This window comes from Quercus suber, unplaced genomic scaffold (genome assembly GCF_002906115.3).
Source record: "Quercus suber isolate HL8 unplaced genomic scaffold, Cork oak 2.0 scaffold_377, whole genome shotgun sequence".
Taxonomy (NCBI): Eukaryota; Viridiplantae; Streptophyta; class Magnoliopsida; order Fagales; family Fagaceae; genus Quercus; species Quercus suber.
Window position 1 is genome coordinate 561,705 of NW_027069829.1, and position 22,483 is coordinate 584,187.

A 22,483-nucleotide genomic window follows, 5' to 3' on the forward strand; every position below is an offset into this window, starting at 1 on the left:
ATATAATCAGACCACATAGCTTGACATATCTCATCTCTCTTAGCATTCCACAATCTACTGTCTTCAATGGACTCTCGACGTGATTGTGTTTCTTGTGAGGGTCACTAGACTCTACTTCTTCATTGCAGCTTCCATAATATGGTCATGTGGTTCAACCCCCATAATGTGATTATGAACCACACAACATGCTAACACTACTTTCACTTGGGTTTCAAAAGACCAAAAAGGTTCTGCATCCAACACTCAAAACGTTTCTTCAACACTCCAAACCCTCGCTCAATGGTAGTTCTCAATGAAGAGTGTCGCAGGTTGAACAATTCTTTCTCATTCTCAGGAGGATGATCACTAAACCTTTTAAGTGATATCGCACACTTCGATAAGGTGACAATATCCCATTTTTATTACCATACCCAGCATCACCAAGATAATATTTACCTACATATATTAAAAAATAAAACCAAATGACTACTATGCTTAAGAAAACGCACAATATTTATTAAACTAATAAACCAAAAAGGTGAAGTAAACGTATAATACCTTGGGAATTGAAAATCCCCCTGGCCTAGCAAATGCATCATTTACACACGTGAATCATGTGCACTGCCTTCCCATCCAGCAGTACATAAGTAAACTTTAAGTCAAAACTAATGGCAGCTAACACATTTTGCGTGGTTCCATCTTTGCGACCACGAAATCTTCCTTGTATTTCAAGTGGCACAGATGCACGAACATGTGTACCATCTATTGCTCCAACACAATCCTAATTTTGACAGACATGATGGTTTAGAATTACATAAATCTTCATAATTTACAAAAATACACAAGTCGCAATATTTACCTTAAAATATGGGTAGAACCTTCTGCTATTCCTTATCTCTTGGGGTGTATCTTCGCTACGCAGTCTTATTAGAGTTCTATATAATTTTAGGACCCCCCTAAGGACGACCTTAAAGTATCTATGAACAGTCTCAGTTGATCTGTAAATCCGACTACCCATTACACGAAACCTCACATTATGACCAATAATGTGTAAGAAAATAAACACTTGCTCCGTAACAGGCATATGAATAGTCGGGCGTACATGCTCCCCCTCAGTGAGGATGTGACATAAGCGGTGAAAAGTTATAGGCTTCATCCTAATTTGATTCACACAATATGTCTCACTTCCATGCAGAATACTATTTATGTATTCCTCTCTCTCGGCTGCATGATTAACAAAAGGCGCCCTAGGCAGTCGTTTACGTCTACGCTGCAATTTCCTTAACAATGCAGCACCCACAAGAATGACAGATGCAACTGAAGCAAAAATTGCGGCTTTCATTTTTTTCTTCATCTAAAAAATCACAAACACTGTAGTCTAAGAGGTATGTACACAAGCATCCAACACATATAACAAGTTAGATCTAACATTCCCAAGTTAATCCTTTTAAATAATTGAAAAAAAAAAAAAAAAGGTGTCCATGGCAAACAAGCGTAATGGTTTTATATGTGTATATGTATATATATATATATATATATCTTATGTAAAATCTTTCAATAATTTTGTTTTTGATCTCTCAAAAGACCTAACAAAAGATACATAGATTTTTTTTTTTTCTTATTAAAAAGAGACCACACATATGTAGTTAGAGCCATGCATGCACATTGGGTATCAGCAACAAATTATTATGATTATGATGCATGCATCAAAAGAAAAGTTAGGAATTTAGAAGTTCCATATAACATAATTTGTTTGCATAATTTTTTTTTTAGTGTTTTTTAGCAGTTTTATTTATTTATTTATCAAACTGCATATTTGGTTTTCAAACTTTAAATTTTATTTCAAAAATTGTTTTTATATTTTAAAATGTTTCACAAGTTTCTATACTTTTAAAAGTGTTCAAAAGGCATTCTATAGCTATAGGGAAAATAGTAACATAACAAACAAAATATATACTACAATATAGGCTTCATGTTATTGAAGTGGTTTCATTTTCTTTATGTCTATTTTACTTTGTCAAATTTTCCATATATTTTATAAATAAATAAATAAAACATTTTCCATCTATTAGACGGTGGTAAGGACTTTTTAAAAATATTTTAAAGTATAAAAATGTTTCATTTGAAATAAAACTAAAAGGTTGGGATCCAAACATGTAATTTTATATAGCATCATTGCTAGTGGTGTAGGTAGAGAGTTAACAACTTCAAAATCACTGCCACCATTTTCTTAATCACATGAAACATAATTTATATTGTTCTTTACATCATTTTCTGTATCAAATAGATAAAGGGGAACGAATCTTATCTAAAACGGATTTTTATCTTTAAAAAAATAAAAAATTAGTCCACTTTGGTCCATTTCAGTCACTTTGGTCTCTTTCGATCCCTTTGGATTCACTTTGGTCTATTTTAGTCTAATTCGGTCCACTTCCCTCCGTCTGGATCCACTTCAATCAGTTTTAGTCCACTTAAGTTTATTCGGTCTACTTTGATCCATATTGATCGGTCCAAAGAAAAGTGATTTACAAGTGAATAAATAAAGTCTTGATCTAATGGAATGGACGATTGTAGGTTTAATTCATCATAAATATATAGTAGCATGAGATTTGTAAAATTAGATTTTTTTGTTATTTAAATATTAAAAAATACACATGCATAGTCTGTGTGTTTATCTAAGAGGGGAGAAGAAAATGAATACCATAATTAAGTTTTTTTTTTTGCCGAAGAAATACCATAATATTGATACGGAAAAAGCAGCAATTTTCGCCCATGCTAATTCATATTCCTAGCTCAATAAGATACAGTGCTACTGCTTAACACAAGGATATTTTGAACTAGCTTCACTGTAAACAACATATATTTCCAACAGAATACATGTAGAGTTAAATTATAGCAGAGCAGAAAACTAGAACACGAAAGCAACAATTAAACAAAAACAATACAATGCAAACAAACCACCCAAGAAAATATCACAACACAGAGTACCATCACCAAACAAACAATTATTTACATCACTACACATGGGCATCAGAGAATATGTTTGATGAATTTGTGTAAATATAACTAGATACCCTTCCTCAGTGTGTGGATCGGAGAAATTTTCGGATCGAACTGAGAAAGGGAAAAGGAATACTCACTGTGCGTGGAGAGGTGGTGGAGCTCGGTGTGTGGATCGGAACTTGGAGGTTGGAGCTCGTCGGAGTGGGGATCGGAGCTTGGAGGTCGTCGGTCTGGACCGGAGCTTGGAGCTTGGAGCGGAGGTCTGGACCGGAAAAGCTTGGAGTGGATCGGAGCGGAGGTCTGGACCGGATCGGAGGTCTGAACGTGCTGCTGAGCTTGGAGCTTGGAGCTTGGAGCTTGGAGCTTGGGTCTGGACCGGATCGGAGAGTGAGTGTGAGAGAGCTTGGAGAGTGATGTTGCTGTGTGAGAGAGAGCTGCTGTGTGAGAGAACTTGGAGAGTGGAGAGAAAATTTTCCGGAAATTGGTTTAAGGTAAAATAGAGGGTGAAATGAATTTCCACCAGCAGGGGGCTCTTTTTCGGTCAAAGGGGAAATGGGTTTCCGTTGACCCAATTTTCCTAAGCAGCCAAACGCATCAATTTTACGGAAATTGATTTCCGGAAGTGGTTTGAAGTTGAAACAAACACAGCCTAAAGAACAAGGATGAAGATGAAAACGATTTGAAGAATCGAAGAATTAGGTCCGAAGGAAGAAGAAGAACGATCTGGAAAACGCAGATCCGAAGAAGAAAAACAGAGATTTGGAGAACACAGAACGATCTGAAAAACAGAAGGCAGATCCAAAGGAGCGAAACTGAAAAACAGAGGAGGAAGACTGTACAGAAGCAGATGTGGAAGAACCCGAGTATTATAAACTCGAGTTCTACGTAAATTCCAATTTTTGTTTGCCAGCCCAAGAACATGAGCATTTAAGACTCGAGTTATATCATGGAACTGTAGTCTTAAAAACTTGAGGTGCTATTTTTTTACATTGTTTTGCAAACATCACAACTAACGAAATTGTTAAAAATTTAAGGCCAAATGGTAAAAAAAAAAAATCGTCAAAGAGTTTATTTATACTCTTCCAACAAGCAAAAACATGTGTTATAAATTCAAGGAAAAAAAAAAAAAACTTACATATGCACGTGCATGGGAAGACATATTTATGGCTTATGTTAAAATTGAATGCAATAGAGAACACAAAAACTTTATAGCCTGATTTGTTGTTAAAGATATAGATATATTTGGTTTATATTATTTTATGTATTGGCGCAAGAGGTCCAATGGTGTTTCTCAACCTATGTACACGTAATCTTAGGCCTTTCTGCTTTTATATAAACCCTATTAAGGTCACTGTAACAATACACAATGCTAATATCAAGATGGAGTTGTCGAAGGGCTTTAGCATGTGGATGTAAGTCGTTAAGGTGAATGGCGTAACCCATGTGTGTTCTCTCTATTCCTCTCTTGCTTCTAGTTGTTAGGTTTATTTGTTTTAGTTGTTAAAGTGTGAGTTTTGTTGTTTCTTAAAGTGATAATTGAAAATCAAGTTGAAGACACAAAAGTTGCTTAAGAAAATATAAGTCTTTGCCTTCTCGATAGAAAGCTTGACTCCAATCTCGTACCACCTCAATCGGTCAAGCCTCGAAAGTGATGTTTTAGTATGGACTCTAGCATTGATTCCACCTCGATTCGATAGGTGGAGTTTATGCAAATCAACAATGCAAAAGACCTAATAACTTATCTATTTCAAGCCCAATTAGTGTCCTACTTGTTGGGATATAAAAAGGACATTATAAGTTGTTTCGAGAGAGATTTTCTTGGGGAGTGAAAACTCCATTTGTATGCCTAGAGTTTTGAAATCAAGTTTCCCTCAATTTCACCATTCTAGAGAGTTTCAAGTAGATTTGAAGATTAGTGGGTGGGTGAAGAATTTGAAGCTATAGTACCTACCATAACCCTAACAGTATTCTTTCTCAAAAGTAACAACTGGGGTCTAAAACCCTAATTAGTGTTCTTTCTCAATTCTCTACAATACTTCACTTTCTTTTAGATTTCAACATGATAAATCACCAGTTGTTCCAAAAACTTAAGCCGAACATAGGATCTCCTAAAATCATAATAAATTACCAATTTTTCCAATAGCTTAAGTTGTTAGAAAATAATGAATTTAATCACTTAACTATAATTCTATAATTTGTTTCAATCCACAATGAAAATCTAGGGGAGTATTGTGGAGTTATATTTTTGCTAATAATATACCAAAAATAAAAATAAAATAAAAATAAAAAATAAAAACAAGCAGGACGACACATTCGTTGTCCGTGGTGGCATTATTCAATCTGTCTTTATTTCTAAAACCTTTTCCAACACTCGTTCGGCCAGTCATTGCGAATTCATGGCATTATTCAATCTGTCTTCATTTCTAAAATCTTTTCCAACACTCAGCATTCGGCCAGTCATTGCGAATTCACCACACGCACATCATTACATAGAGCACGTCCTTATAGCCACCTCACTATTTTGAAATAGGATTTGTGACTTGTCCAGCAAGGACTAATTTGTGTTGTGCTCGTCTCATGCATTTTTTTTTTTTTTAATAATAAGAGTTGGGAGCCGAGAGATTTGAACCCATGATATCTTGTGCACCATTCTTAACACTACGGTATCTTCGGGATAAAGAACATGGTATAATTCCTTCGCTGAAAATCCATGCTAGTGCTATAACACATTGAATACAAAATCTTCAATAATATGGAAAAAGTACCTAATATTTTGGATGCATGCATCATTCCACTCATAACACGTTAATCCCAACTACCTAAGAGACATCTGAAACACTAGATACCACCGCCAAAAATACAATCTCAAAACTTTTGGAATCTGCAAATGTACCCAAATAAACTACAGCAGCAAAATACATATGGGATTCATTCTATTACTACCATCAGAAGCCTGTACAAACACGTCTTCGTGTTATAACTTAAGCTGATAAAGATACCTGTGAGATCCCGTTTGTGATGATACATTACTACAAGTCATCAAGTGCCTCAACTCAGGAATAACAAAATCAGCTGGAACCATTACAGCTAGCTAAGCCATGTAATATTAACCCCCAATGAGATATTATTTCAAACCCCACTAAACGTTTCTGGATTTTGAACTTCAGTCTGGTGGCGGCGTTCAGGGGGGACTATCCGTGGTGAGTTTAACGATCTAGGGAATTGGCCTGGTCGAGTCATCATTTGTGAACCATTACGCTGCTCTAACTGGGCCTGCCATCTTCTTCGCAATCTAAAAAACTCGACAAGGATGGAACTCCCACTCACTGCGACGCCAAAACCAGCAAATGTTGCCAGCAAAATCGACAGGACTGCTTGCAAAGATACCTGAAGTCCACAAATCAATGCAAGCAATACATACAAATTTGTACTAGATTTGTTTTAATTGGAAAGTGCAATTCATTACTGTTCTAATCATACATCAGCCTCCCATGACTAATCTGCTGTGCTAAATCAAAGTGAAAAAGCGATGCTACAGTAACTAAAAAAAAGAGCTACAAAAGTGTAACATGTTGGCTGACGCACCCATCTTTTGACACATGGCATGCTTGGTTAGCTTATCTGGGATCTGAAGATTCACAAACTGGAAAAGAGTCATTTGTAGATCTGGTGATGGATACTATTAATTCATACTATATTTTAAGGGACATTGATTTGCCTACCTCAATCTGTATACGACTATATTGGGACCATGACCAAAGTTCCACCCATAAAAAAATAGTATATTCAAAGTTCAAACTAAGATTTTTAAAATCTTTTATTCAATCCTATATATGTAAACTTGATTCATGAACCATGATGTCCAAAAGGTTATGGGGTCATATAAGCCCTCCTTCAAGATAATCACCTAGGAAGCATGGACAGAGTATGGGTATAGGTACAACATGGCGACACAACATTTTTTGAAAAAATAGAACACGGGTATGGCAGGACACTTCTATTAAAGAATTATTATTTTTATTTTTATTTTTATTTTCTATATATTTTAAGCATTTATTTTTCATATAATGTTAAATAATATCAATTTAAGAGCAATAATGGATAATAAAGTGAATTCATGATTGTTAAAGGACGTTTAGAAATTAGAAAACAAACCAAGAATAAGAATATTTATTAATTTCCAAACTCACCATTACTATTAGAGCATAAATGATCTATTTGTTTTGTGATAGGGTAATTTGATTCCTCTTGTTCCCATGTTCCACAATTTATTTTTTTTTAAAAGGACATGACTGGTGCAAGCATGCAAAAGTTTCTCAGGCGTGTCCCGTGTCTGACACAAGTACGACACCATAAATGAAGTGTCTGTGCTTCATAGATAATTACCGAACCATCACCCTAAATTTCTTGGATCAATTTAGCTCTATTGTAGTTCCAAGCAACTAAGCAAGCAATGAAAATATATGAAGAAGAAAGGCTCTTACCAGAGAGTAAAATATATGTGCAAAGAGAACCACCAGAGCAAACTGAACCGATGCATAGACCCAGACAAATCTTCTCTTCACTGAATACGAGGGTTCAAAAGGTGAAGGTCAGTAAAATCGTAAGGAACAGACAATTGGTCCAACATAATTTCATAGGTGAGTACCATTCACAGTCATTATTGCACCAACATTTTCTAGGACATTTTACACTTAATCAAAGCTTTAAGCCCGGTTTGGATACAGCGTTTGCGCGTCTGTGTTATTAGTTTGCGCGTTTTGCCTCTTCTTCTTTTTTCTTTTCTTGGTTAGCCGTGTTTTTTGACTTTCGGTCAGTGTACAGTGCACAACAGTGTACTATTCAGCAACTTTTCAGCAACGTTTTATTAAAAATGGGTCCCACAGCACTATTCACACATTTGAAAATTATTTTGCTACAGTATTTTCAGTTTCCAGCAAAATAAGTTGCATTCAAACGCACTCTTAGTGTTTATTATGAAATTATTGATTACAGTTGCCTTGGGTGTGTCTGTGTCTTCTAATTAATCTGGTTTCTTAATGTATTCGGTATTCCACTGGTCCATACGTCCAATTTGCAACATATGGTTCCTCAGATAATATCCCTACAAAAGATTCATCAATCTTTACATTATTTCTTATTCATTAAGGATCTTTGATAGCATACCCATGGTTGATGAGGTCATGGATGAGAGTAGACCCAGTATACAGGAAAATGGAAGCGATATAGCGATCGCACCAGTACCCATATTCCCAATCTGCACACAAACAGATACATTACCAAGGATATATAACAGCAAATTTGATAGATCTTGATGTGAAACTGCTAATATTACCAGGAGCTGCTCAAGGAAACAAAAGTAGGCCAGCATGCTGATAATGACAAGTACTGGTACCTCCTGCCAAACCCTAACAAAATTTTAACTAATAAAATTCATGACTATTTCATTATAGAGATTATAATACAAGAAGAAAAACTTGGACAAAATTGAAATTTGATTGGATTTTATACTGGGCAAAACTCAAAAGTACTCATGATTTTCCTTGAAGTTATAATACATTTAAGAATAGAAGAATCGTGGAAATGAAGTGTTCAAGAGATAGTAACAGTGGATGACTTCTTCTTATCTCAACAAAAATCAGAAACTTGATAGTGGATAAGAGGCTTACATTGCTCAAGCCTCGAGAAGTTTCAACTGAAAGTTAATAGCTTGAGATTCAAGAATCTCAAGTCAGTGTGCAAGTTCAGTACTAAATTAATGTATAGGATAAATGATGAATTATGTCCTTGGCCCCAAAGTCTGGATACAGCCTGAGGCAGAGAAAAGGTAGAACTCAAACCTGAGGGACTGGTATGGTGTTGAGACAAAGGCTTCAATGCCCATAACCATTTCCTCAGCTAAGTGGAAACAAAATGCTTTTCTTATGGATGATTTTAAATAGAAATAGAGAATCAAGTAACTAGATATCGTTATAATCCCACTCTTCTATAGGGATCATCTGAAAAGCGGGTTGTTTTGAATACATTCAAACAGAAAAGCCAACTTAGATGTTATGGACCAAATTCGATTTTATACAGTATTACTACAGGATCCAGAGATGGGTGTCTAGAGAGATTAAATTAATCTATTATATCCAATTTTAGTTGCATGGTTCTTATAGAGGATTTTTAAAATGAATAAACAGGATACCACCTGCACAACTGGAAAAGATGTACTGAATTCAAAAAGGGTGGAAAAACTATAAACTCTTCTGGTAGGCAAAGAGGCTAGCTAAATGAGGATTATATCTTGTTTTAATTATGCAATAATTTACCAGTACAACAGCATTGTTGGGACAAGAGTCTTACATACGTTCATCAGTGGCTAGAAATGAGCCATTAAAGGAAGTCATGAATTCCCAAATTACAATTGTTAGCTAGTTTAAGTTGGAGGTTTAGGTTTCCTTTGAAGCAAACCTTACTCTTATTGTTTCTCTTAACTAAATTGGATAAAATTAAGAAGAAAATAGTTCAGAAAATTAATCCACCACTCACAAACCAATCCAATACTCAAGACATAAACTCATAACAATGAGGCACAATAAGAGAGCCTACAGTGCTCTGAGAAGAATAAGAGAAATAAAAGAAACAGGCCATAGACATTTTGAAATATTTAAGGGACTCAAATAACTTGGCTGGCTGGCTCCTCAGATTTTAGAACAAATTGGGGTTAGGTGTGGCTTCCACAGGATTCCATATTTTATCTTGATCTCCCATATTTTCTTAGCAATAAGCAGTCAATGAAGCACAATTACAAAGTTCAGGAGTTAAATTATTTTCACTTGCCTGTATCCAGTAGCATCTTCTAGTGCTCTACTTGCTCCAGTATTTCGAGTTCGCATACTTTGAATACGTAAAAGAGTGACAGGTAAATTCTGAACATCTTGCTTGCACACATCACAGGTCTTGTTACCCTTGATGCTGAACCATTTTACAGCACATTCTTGGTGGGCGAGAGCAAGTTCACCTTTGCAGCTGCACTCCATCTTGAGAGTCTCACCTCCTTCACACAGTTCAACCAGACAAATTCTACAGACAGCCTCTTCTTCAGCTATGTCTTCACCATCATCATCATTGTTATCTGACCATGAGATTACAATAAGATATCCGCTGTTAACTTCAAGGGACAGATTTTATAATATGCAGACAATGAAAATTTTAAAGTAATAACATTCAGTTAAAAAACCATTGAAAAGGAGGAGGAGAAAGAATATTTCTATAAGCCTCTTGAAAATCAGCAATATTATGCATATACACCATAAGCTGTAAGTTAGTGAATAGTGAACTTGTCCCATTTTTAAGAAAAGAACCAGGCCTTGTTTTTAAGAACTTGTCCCATTTTGATTTGTCAATTTATTTTCTATCATATAAATTAGAGCTATCAAACATAAAATCCAATTAAATTCTGATATTCATGAATGCAATCATGAGTGCTCAAAAAAATTAACACAATGAAATTACCAGCATCCTCAGTGGGAGAAGTATTTGACATTACATCTACATCCTTCACTTGAGGTGTAGAAGGAATTACACGGAAAAATGAATCCATCCTCCTAATGCTTCTCTCTTTGTTGTTTATAGGGACTGAAAGAGAGCGAGATATCTGCACTCGTACTCCTTTTCTCTGCATATGGAAATAAAAAATAAAGCTATGGATGCTAAGATCCTTATACAAATATCACCATGATGTTAAGACTTCAAAAAATATAATATCATAGGTGTTGGAAAAAGAAAGGGAAAGTGTACTCAAAGTTAGCACAGGCAACTTCGGATGTGATTGACTTATTCTTGTGATGCCTGCTCAGTGCATATGCCACATTGAAAATATTTAAATATAAATTAATTTCCTTGTCCCTAAGCATTGCAAACAAAGAAATTTACTACATGTCCAGAGAAGCTGTGCCCCTAATGTTTACTACCATGTGTTGGTTCATAGAAGTCTGGTCAATCAATTAGATTAAGCATTCTGAAGACACTAATCATGAAAAACTTACACTTGAATTTATAGGTCCAGCTCCACCTACGCTTCCAATATGCACAGATTCCAGGTTTGAATGTGCAATTGGAGTTACAGGTAGTGATGATGTTCTCTTCACCCTAGGAGTGAAAATTTTTGTAAGTGAATATGACCTTGAGATCAAAGGCTTTTCTTGTGCCCCTGTAGATGAAGCTTCAGAAGCTAGGTTGGTGGCCTTCTCAACATCTGAGGAAGTTCGATACATGAAGCTTAATTTTGGTAAAAGATTTCTTATGGATGATTTGCCTCTAGTTGAGGAGGGCCCTGGAGACCCAGTAATTCTTTCATCAGAATAACCAGGTGTCGGCAGAAAATTAACTTTCTTGGGAGTGGGAGTTGGTGTTGAGGATATCTTTATTCCAACAAAATCCTGAGAGGGCTCTCCTGATGTTCTGGAGGGTATCTCTAGGAAGAGATTTCGCCGCTTCCAATGATGAACATTTGGGGTTTCTTCAGTTATTCCCATTGAGTCTTCAGCCTGAAATAGAACAAGGAGAGATTGGAAAATACTCATGATGGGCATATAAAGTGAAATAAGTTTTTTCTTGCTCTTAACAACCTAGCAAAGAAGAAAACTAATTTTTTGGGATATTTTAGATTGCTGGTCTTTTAAAGCTTTGTAGGGATTTCAGTTAACATGTTGATTTCACTAAACTCACTTAACTAGCTACCCTACAAAGCTTTAATAGACAATCAACCTAAAAATATGTCAGAATTCATTGAAATTATATAAATACATATATTCTCAACTCAACTATTAAGTAGTAAAGGAAATTAAATGATATCAGCTATGGATCCTCATCAACTAATCAAGAATGACCACATGAATTCTTCTTCGTCATTCTATCCAATCATACTCTATGTTGATTCCCTATTTCACATATCCTTTGCTACCTCTGCTCCATCCACTTGTTGTATATCACACTCTCTCACTAGTGCATTAATAGGTCTCGGTTGCACAGGAAAACTATCTTAGTTGATTCTCCCTCATCTTAAGATACGAGTACAATTTTTTTTTTTTAAAGGAACATAAATTTAAAAGCCTAATAGTTTCAATCAATAAACTTCAAAATCCTCTATAAAAAAAATAATAAACAAATAAGTTTTTTTTTTTTAGGAAAAGAAAAGGGGTTAACATTTTAAAGGAATAGATTTATTGAATTCCATCTAAAACCCAATGGATTGATTTCATCTCCATAGGGCGTCAAAACACCCACTTAGTAACATTACCAATAGAAGTCCCAAACCTATAGCCACTTAAGTTTAAGTCACTTATCAACAATCACATGCAGCACTTTTTTATATTTAATAAAACTTTTTGCGCTGCAAATACAGTGAAGAAAAAAAATTGCCAGAGGTTGGCTAGCAACAGAATGAATTCTGCCATCATCAGAAAATGGCAATGTATTCACTGCACAAGATAGCGTTTTCCTGGTTGACTTTCCATGGTCCACAGCAAATAATCTCATCATTATTCAACTACCTTATTCTTCTTGACTTAGCTGAAACTGGAAAATGATCAACTGATGTGTGAAATCAGTCTAAAATAAAAAGGCCTTACTAATTTGAAAGATATATTAGTGCATAGATATTTTTACAAGCAAGCAAAAGTTTATTTTAACAAATGAAAACGAGCTAGTGGGCTTACATTAAAGTGGTAAAACGGTAACCGCTGAGGCCAGAGCATTTGATTTCTACACTTATATGTACAGTTTTTGGTCCTGTAGCCCTTATAGCTGCAATTAGCTATTTGTTTTATTGTTTTCTATTATAACAAAAAAGGATTTATATCCCTTAAACTTCTTCTTCTTCTTTTTCTTTAAATATTTTCACTGAACAAAATATTAAACTTTGGAGGTGGGAGGTATATGTTAGTTAATTTCAACATGATCAGCTGGTTTTGATGGATCTTTTCTTATTTGAACTTTGCTAATCTGGAGCAGGATTTCAAATTTCCAAACATGGGTTTAGAATGGTAATTATACACACTGCATATCATACCATTATTAGTGCAAAATTCGATTGCCTTAAGAGAAATATAAATAACCAGACATCCGCTTAAACTAATTTCCATATCTGCAGTTAACTGAATTGGATTCCGTAGTAGTAGTTCACATATATAGTGCGTGACAACCAAAATTCTAACATCAGAAATTAAAAAGAAACAGTTCATTATCAGGAAATGATATTCCCCAAAACACAAACAGTTGAATCTTGAAGAAAAATAAAAATCAAAACTTAAAGGCAAACAATGATAAAATTCATCCAAAACTTTTAAATTTTGGCACACACATAATAAGGTAGAAAGTCTCACATGAAAGGACTCCTCTGCTACATATTGGGAAAGGAAAATTTTAAAGAAATAGTGAAACACACACACACACACACACACACACACACACACACAAAAGCATAGCAGAAACGAGGAAAGGAAGCACCTTGTGAACTGGGACAACAATTGTTGCTTCACATGAACCAACGGCAGGGCCTTCCTCAGCTACAGGCTTCTGGTCCTCGGTTCCCATTTTGTCATAAAAAAGCTAAGAACACTGCCAACAAAACAAACCCCACGACCCCAAATCCCAAATGCCCAGGAAACCTTGTACCTGACAAGATTGTATAAACAGTGCAAAGAAACAAAAAAGTGTATCCCTACTCCCCCTCAAGCACAACGAAGTTTTGTTTTAATAAATACCAGTACAAGACACACAGAAAGAAAGAGGGAGAGAGAGAGAGAGACAGAGAGAAGAAACAGTAGTTCCTTGAGATGTGGGGAAGAGAAATGAGAAAGTGGGTTTCACTCATTTATGGCAAAAGGTGGTGGGAAGTCTGGCCTACTAGCAAGCAGTGCCACTCCCCACTTTAATTCCCAGACACCAGTGCGCGCGGACTCGGAAATTTCAACACTTAACACACCTTGTGGTTCATCACTGCCTTATTTGATAATTTTCTCCTTTTTTCTATCTATGACTCTATTGACTATGTCATCTAAATTCTCACGATAAACCAAACCAGTCTCCCTCAACTCGGCAAATACAACCGCCAATAACTACTGCTCCAAGCAACAGCTCCAGAGAAAATGTTATTTTAAGGACATTGACCATGTAGTATATATCCACCACATGTTTAATATATCTCACTGTCACAATTGCTAGCATCAAGACTGTCTAGGCGTAATTTATTTTGCTAAAATTAAAAATTTATTTTTGAAAATACTATGGATAAATATAAAATGTTATTTTAAAGACGTTGACTATATAGTATATATCCACTACTACATTTTTAATATATCTCACTGTCACAATTGCTAGTGTCAAGAGCGTTTAAATGTGACTTATTTTGCTAAAATTAAAAATTTATTTATGAAAATACTATAGGTAAAGGTAAAAGTTAATTAAAATAGTATAGTGAGATCTACAAAATAGTATTAAAAAGTGTAGTGAGACTCATAAATAGTTACAAAAATAAGCTGAATAGTAAAATAAATTTAATTTTTCATCCCAATCCAAATGCACACTTGGTCTAACAGCAATAGCAAGTTATTAATTTATTATTGTAAAAATTATTGTGTATAAACTATTACTCATAGTACATATCGTCTTAATATATTGAATATTTATTTATAAACGTTTGAATAGTTAATTACACACCATTTGTATGTTGTTGAAACTCTCTCAAGCATGTATAGCACAAAACGGTTATACATGATTTGTTGTTATAGTAATTTTTAGCATTTGCCAAATCACACATAGAGTGACACATTGAATTAGAGATGTCCATGGGTCGGTATGGGTCGGGTTTATACCCAACTTGAACTAGTCTCAATTATTTTGGGTTTCCAAAATTTGGACCCGCCACCGATTAGAAAAAGGGGTCAAATCGGGCAAGTTAGGTCTTCTCAAGTAGTAGTTTGTTGCTGATTGGAGTATTAAGCCAAAACTGGCTAGATTTCTCGCTACATTTGTCAAGACATTAACTACATCTGGCCGGATCTATCCATATCTAACCGAAAAAAGGCTTGTACAAGCGAAGAACGACGAGATTTGATGGTGGAGATCAGTCAAGTTGGTTGGTTTCATACAACAACCCGTCAATCGAACTAGCCAATATCAGTTTCTAGAGATCAGTTGAGTCAGCCCAAATGGTTTAGGCAGGTGGGTCGGGCCCACTATTTGATTGGACACCCCAACATTAAACCAATGAAAGGCTAAACGTTTGATTTTTTTTTTTTTGAGAAACCGTTTGAATATTTAATTACACACACCATTTGTATGTTATTAAAGCTATCTCTCAAGCATATACAGCACAAACTGGGTTATACATGATTTACTGTTTTAATAATTCTTAGCATTTGCCAAACCACTCAAATAATCAACACATTGAACTAAGGTTGTCCACGAGTCAGTCTGGATCGGGTTTATACCCAACTTGAACTAAACTTGATCACTTTGAGTTCCCAAGATCTAGACCCGCCACCGACCAGAAAGAGGGGTCGAATCGGGCAAGTCAAGTTTTCTCGAGTAGTAGTTAGTTGTCAATTGGAGTCGAAGAAGAGAGATTAGGCCGAAACTGGCTGGATTTGGTAAGATCTCGCTAGATCTATCAAGATCTCAATTAGATCTGGCCAGCTCTACCCATATTTGACTAAAAAAAGGCTTGTACCAGCGAAGAATGGTAAGATTCGATGGTGGAAATTAGTCAAGTTGGTTGGTTTTCATGCAACAATCTGCCAATCGACCTGTGAGTATCGATTTCTGAAGATCAGTCGGGTCAGCTGGGCAATTTGGATAGGTGGATCGGGCCCACAATTTGGTTTGACACCCTAACATTGAACCAATGAAAGACTAAGTACTAACCCAAACTATTTTCAAAACTTTTTAAACTGAACATAGATGTTTGACAAATTACGTGTACAGTTGTGTGCAACCACTAATATGAAATAAACATTGCCTTTATTGAAAAATATCCGAGGGTGAAAGCACAAGATGTATTCATACCTTTGACTGAACTAAATGCCCGGGGGCTAAGGGCGATGCAACATCAAATGAGCATAAGGAATTAATGAGTGAGAGTGAGGGGGTGTTTGGTAGAGTAGTTTGAAAATTGTTGTTTGTAGTTTTTTGAAATACGTGTGGGTGAAAAAGTATGTTGAAATGCGTAAAAAGCTGTTTAAAAATTAAAAAATGTTATTTAAAAATACAAACCAAACGGACCCTGAGAGTCTGGTGGTTCTGTTCATTCTTTTCTTTAAAAAACAAAAAAAAAAAAAAAAAAAAAAAAAAAATACGGCGGTTCGTCGGTTGAGTAATTAAATAAATAGAAACAAATGCGCATTTAATAACTCTGTATAGGACCTATTGAAACAGAGAGTTTTTTTTTTTTTTTTTGGAGAGAGTTTGTTTGCTTTACGAAAACCAAAAATAGAAAATTGACCGATCAACCTTCAAATAATCTTTTTCTTTTGCCAATTTTAACTGTAAAGCAAGCACAGGAAGCAGTCCACTAATAATTAAATATCACTATGTCGGTATGGATTTCAATGGATACCAGTTACCACCTCTACTGGTGCCACCAGCACGACGACACCAACACCCTAGAAAATGCTGCACTCACCAATAAACTAATAAAAAATCTTTTTTTTCTTTTTTTGAGAATCAACTAATAAAAAATCTATATACGCACAAAATTTGATAATTGCTTATATAATATATAGTTGATTTGTAGGTAAAAAAATAAGAGTTAGGTTAACCGATGTTTTTGGGGGTAATGATTAATAAAAAATAATAAGAATTTTGACATTATTTTTATTAAAAATATGAAAAAATTTCAACAACATTTATTATATTATCATTTCTTTCAATAAAATGTTATTAAAAATAGCTCCTAAACTAATGTTGATAATGAGTTTCAATGATAACTGGTTAAAACTTATCAATTTAGCTATTGTAAACAATGTTTTGAATTTTTTTTGCTAATGTAACATTGCTATATATATAAAATGTGAGGAAAGAATAACAGAAATTAATAATATTGAAAAATTAATTAAATAAATAAAAGAGAAATGTTATATTCACAATAAATTTTAGGTGATATGTTGTTACTTCTTGTTATTGGTAAAAAAAAAAAAAAAACAATTTAAGTGATAAATTCATATTAAATCATTGCTACTTAAAATTTGTGGTAAAAGTCTTATAAAATGCTAGGAGACACAAACTTAGTGTGACTCTCATTTTGTTTTTTTCAATGAAAATGACTCGCATTTAGTTAGAGCATGCTTTTTATGCAACTTTATATAGGCCTATGCAATTTGAAACTTATCTGAAACAGTTAAATGTAACAGTACATCTCATGTGATGAGTCTAGACCAATGATAGAAGATTAGTTTTTGTGGGGTCCGTGGGCCTGATAGCCTCGGCCCATCATATAGCAGGCCCAAGGCCCATGCCGAGGATCGCAAGCTATTCCTGAAGAGAAGGGGGGGAAGCTTATTCTCCTGGATCCACGCCGAGGATACCTTGTCCTCGGCCTGACAAAGGTGATTTTGGGGAGAGGTTAACCCCAAAGTAAGCTGTCACTATCGCATTGAATGCACTCAACTAACCCCCCCTGACCGCATTAATGGGGAGGTAACCCCTTGGCAGGATAACGTTGGTTAGAGTGAGCCACTTGAGTGCCGATAAGGCCTCTGATGGGACGGACAACCAGAAGAAAGGCAAATAGACGATCAACAGATGGAAGCAGGAGATAGGAAGATGAAAACTATAAAAGAAGAGCTAGTAAAGCCAGACTGGAGAAAAAAAGAACCTGAAGGCCTCCTCGGCCATAGGCCGAGGAGCATTCCCCTATTTGTAAGGAAACACTTAGCCTTTTTTATAAGAAAAAGTTTGAGCGTGGTGATCGACGGCCAGCACCTAAGCCTGTCAACCCACTCTCTATAAATTTATTGTTTGGGCTTATTGAGCTGAAACCCAACACTCAATTCAAATTGGGTCCTTACAGGTTTTATATTTATTTTTAAATCAAAGAAGAATAGTCTTGAGAACTCCCACTTTTTTTTTTTTTTCCATAATTTGTTCAAATTATAAGTTATGAACAGAGAATAACATTATTTTTCATATAGAATTATAGACCAACAGTTAACACTAACTTTATCATATATTAATTCATGCAACTTCTCTAGAAATTGTTGAGCTATCTGACCAACAATGGTGGAAAAAAATTAAAAATTTTATATATATTTAAAAAAAAAAAAAAAAAAAAAAAACTTATAACTGAGTCTGAGATACCCATTATCAAGTTCTCGTTGGAAATTGCTCATCTCGTAATAATAATAAAAAGAAGTCGTGGTCTGAGTTATTGTACAAGCTGTGGCGGTGGATAGCTAATCATGATTAACGTGTCAAAAAATCACATAATGGGCACTAAACAAAGCCCGCCTCTTTTGATTCGATTTGATAGTCTCTTTTTGTAGCATTATCGAAAAGTTACAACTGTAGGATTGAAACAGAAAAGAGAATTTGCAAAGCGTAGTGGTGGGGGCACGGAGATTAATGAATATTTAAAATTAAAAAATCACCCTTTAAACGAAATTATCTACTGCAGCTAAAATTCAGTGAACCCTGTACCCTTAATCATGGAGTTAGGCTTGAATATTAGTGTATTGGAGACGTTAGGATGTGGACAGTGTTCAATGCATTTATAAATTGGACCGAAACCATGTCTTTAATCATGATTTACAGATACTGGCTAATCTTTGCATTAATCTCTCTCTTTTGAGCTCTTTATTGACTTTAGTACCGCTAGAGATTTGATTGATTATTATATAACGTTACTCCCTTTTTTAAGGTCATGTATGCATATATGCTCCATATTTATATATATATATATATATATATTATCAATAATTCTTTATAGATTGGTGCAATTGATGCAAATTCTGAGTCCAAATGCCCCATATAATTTCTATTTCAAAATGTGCACTGAGATGCTTTGAATAATTGTGCTAGCGAAATGCTTCAAACTTCTCGAAAAAACTACAAAATCAAAATGTATGCACTATATATATATATATATTTTTTTTTTTCTATTTCAAAATGTGCACTGAGATGCTTTGAATAATTGTGTTAGCGAGATGCTTCAAACTTTTCGAAAAAACTACAAAATCAAAATGTATGCACTGTATATATAGAAATATATATTTGTTCTTTTTAATTTCAAACCACCTGTATTCATTAATGAAACAAAGTTTGTTAACAAAAACAGGGAACAATTTATTATGAAAAATATATTGAAAGAAAGTTTCAATGGCAATGGTAGGAAGTATATTTTCTTATTTTATAATTATTCCTTTTTGTGGGGGGCCAAAAGTAGTCATGCTCTTTCTCAAAAATAAAAATAAAAATAAAAAGTAGTCATGCTGATGCAGTAGGTTTAAATTGCAAAAGGCTGAAGCTGAAGCTTCGATTTTTTAGTTTATTTCATTTAAAAGGAGTTCGGGATTCGATCAAAGAAAATCTTAATGGTCAAGGATTTTTTAGAATTTTTGTATTGAATTTTCTTTAAATTCTGATTTTGTTTAATAGTGTTTAAATGTTTAACTGCCTTTTGCTTTTCCAAAAGATGCTTGCAACATCTGGTTTGAGTTTGATGAGGCCTCAAGCCCCTTGGTTTCAATAGTTGGTTGTTTGCAACTTGCAAGGTTAAGGTACATGATTGATGGGTTACAATGTTGCATTTATCAAAATTAATTATGTTGAATAATACTCTATCCCATAAAATTTGATATTTTATGTCATTGATTGGCACTCTTGGTATTTTTAACAAAGACGTATAAATATAAAAATTATTGAATTATTTAAAAAAAAAAAAAAAGGTTTTCTACCTATGGTTAAAATCCACAAATTCTATCTATATTTAAATATGTTGAATAAGAATATATCACCCATTGGCCTCAAATTATTGATCATTTATTCTATTCTAGGACATTCCAAATTATAGTCATCTTTAAAAAGTTAATGACTAAATCTCTTAATTCAATACCATTATTTCACTAGAGATTAAATTAATAAGAGTTGTTTTGAAAAAAAGTATATCTTTTGTGGGGCCTGTTACCTAAAAAAAGGTATAGTAGTCCTCAGAATTGGGCTCAGGGCCCAAAGGCCCGATCCGAGAACACGCAGTTGTCCGAGGACAGCCTAAAGAAGTTCTATTCACGTCAAATAGGTGATATGAAAGGTATAAACAGGTGTTATATACAGTGGTATAACACACGTCCGAGGACGCCAAAGTCCGAGGTGAAGGTAACCTTCGTACTGACTGAAAGATTCTGCCAGGTTGTAGCTGAATTGGAAGTTGGATATAGCTTAAAGAGGCGTCAGAGAAGGTAGAAAATATCTTCTAAAGTCTATCACCTCCTCATTAAATGCTGTCCACCTAACACTCTGGCCGCATTAATGTGGAGGTGATACCTGAATAGTAACTAAGCAGCTTTATGACCAATAAGCTGAAAGTTCCGGTAGGGACTAGATGGGACAGAAAGGAGCCCCCAGGATAAGAACTACACGTGTACAAAGGAAACAAGAAAAGAAACGAAGTATATAATGTAGAAACGAAGAAAACAGGAGGGACTTCTGACCAGAAAAGAAAAAGGAGAAAGAGAGAGAGAAGAACAAACCAATTGAAAGAGGGCCGAGGAGAGTTTTTCCTCATAGAGCGAATCAATAGTATCCCTTATTACTTGATGAGTAGAACCCTTCCTGAAAAACAGTACTAGTTCTTGAGCCCATACTCTATAAATTTATTGTTTGGGCTTATTGGGCTGAAAACCCAACACTCAATTCAAATTGGGTCCTTACATCTTTTTTTTTTTAGAGAATTTCAATCTATAGTGTCTGTTTCTAATAATAGCTTTTTATCATCAGATCAAGTCACCAATTCGTTTTTGGTGTAAGTGGGAATTGAAAAAAATATATATTTTAAAATCTATTAATTCAATACCTTTAAAAAAAGTATATCTTAAAAAGTTGAATTTTCTATAAAAAAAAAAAAAATCAACAATATGGAATTTATATAGTACTAGATTGTTTCAAAACTCAAGAGGGAGAAAGAGAGTTATAATCAAAGTTATACAAATAGCAACTTGAGAGAGAGAGAGAGAGAGAGTTATGGGTTCAGATGTAGAGAGAGATAATGAAATGAATTTTTATTATGTTGTTTATATTATTTTAATATATTGTATTTTGAAATAGAAGGTGAGATGTATAGTGTATTGTTAAGTTGTATGTTAAAATAGATAAAAATAATTTTTTTTTTTGGTGTGCTAAATTCTACATTTTTAAGGACCCTCTTATAGATTTTAGAAGAAAATACTCTCAATTAAGTGATAAATAAAAAAGAACAAAAGTTATCTCCTTATTCTAGGTGGTATGGTCTGGACTCTGGTCGGTTTTACAATTTCTAATGTGTCAATTTTTTTATAAATTTAAAAAGGGCTCCAAGTGCAGAGGGAAAATTGACGTCGCTGTAAAAATAATCAATAACTCAGTGGGATAAATAAAAACCCACAAAGTGGCTGTGACTTTTGGTCCTTCTCACTTGACAGTACCAGGTACAGTCGGAGAAAGAGAAATGTTATTCTGAGTTTGGATTTTTTTTTTTAAATTAAAAAAAAAATCAGAATTAAAAATATAAAATTTGAAGAAAAAAATTAGTACTTAATAAAATCAGCTAAAATTAGTTAGCCAAATAAACCTAATGTGAGGACCATGTTCAACGGGAAACAGAGACAAGGGAGAGCATACTCAAAATTAGAACAATTTTCGGGAAGATAATGTTAACCTCAATGATTTTTTTTTTTTATTGTTATTTTTATATATAACTTTCCTTTCTATCATCGTAAACAAACCAGTATCCTTCATCTCAAGTGTTTGCATGATTAAGCGTGCGGTTAAGCATAACTTAATTTTGTCAACTTATTTTACTATTCAGCTTATCTTTATTACTACTCATGAGCCCCACTGCATTTTTCAGTACTATTCATAGATCATACTGTACTATTTCAACTAACTTTTACCTTAATGTACAGTATTTTCAGTAAAAAAAAATTTAATTTCAGCAAAATAAACGAATTATAAACAGATCCTAAATGAAGTAAACGTGTTGATTTTAAAATCTTATTATCCCTTCTAATAAAAATAATCATGTTTTTGCCTAAAATGAAAAATAAATCCACTCAAATTTTTTGTTTTAGGCAAATTACATTATTGATCTTTAACCTTTAATTTAGAAGCAGCTCTAACCCGAACCTGAACTTCAATGCGACTAATTTTAGTTCGTACGTAATATTTAAAATCTTCACTTTTAATCCTTAACAAATTTAAAACGATTGCTTTATTTATTTCTTAATATGTCTAACGAAGTGATAACATAATTGCCATTAGTTTGACC

At 34.3% G+C, this 22,483-nt stretch overlaps 1 protein-coding gene across 1 annotated transcript; it reads right to left on the reverse strand.

Annotated features, from left to right (window-relative positions):
- Positions 1 to 5,704: 5,704 nt before the first annotated feature.
- Positions 5,705 to 14,027, reverse strand: LOC112035280 (uncharacterized). The gene is made up of 8 exons (XM_024068102.2): positions 13,477 to 14,027; positions 11,016 to 11,516; positions 10,483 to 10,645; positions 9,808 to 10,102; positions 8,318 to 8,390; positions 8,149 to 8,239; positions 7,467 to 7,546; positions 5,705 to 6,369 (listed from the first exon to the last, which is right to left on the reverse strand). The coding sequence occupies exons 1-8, from the start codon at positions 13,561 to 13,563 to the stop codon at positions 6,112 to 6,114; spliced, it is 1,548 nt and encodes a 515-aa protein (XP_023923870.1). The 5' UTR covers positions 13,564 to 14,027; the 3' UTR covers positions 5,705 to 6,111.
- Positions 14,028 to 22,483: the final 8,456 nt, after the last annotated feature.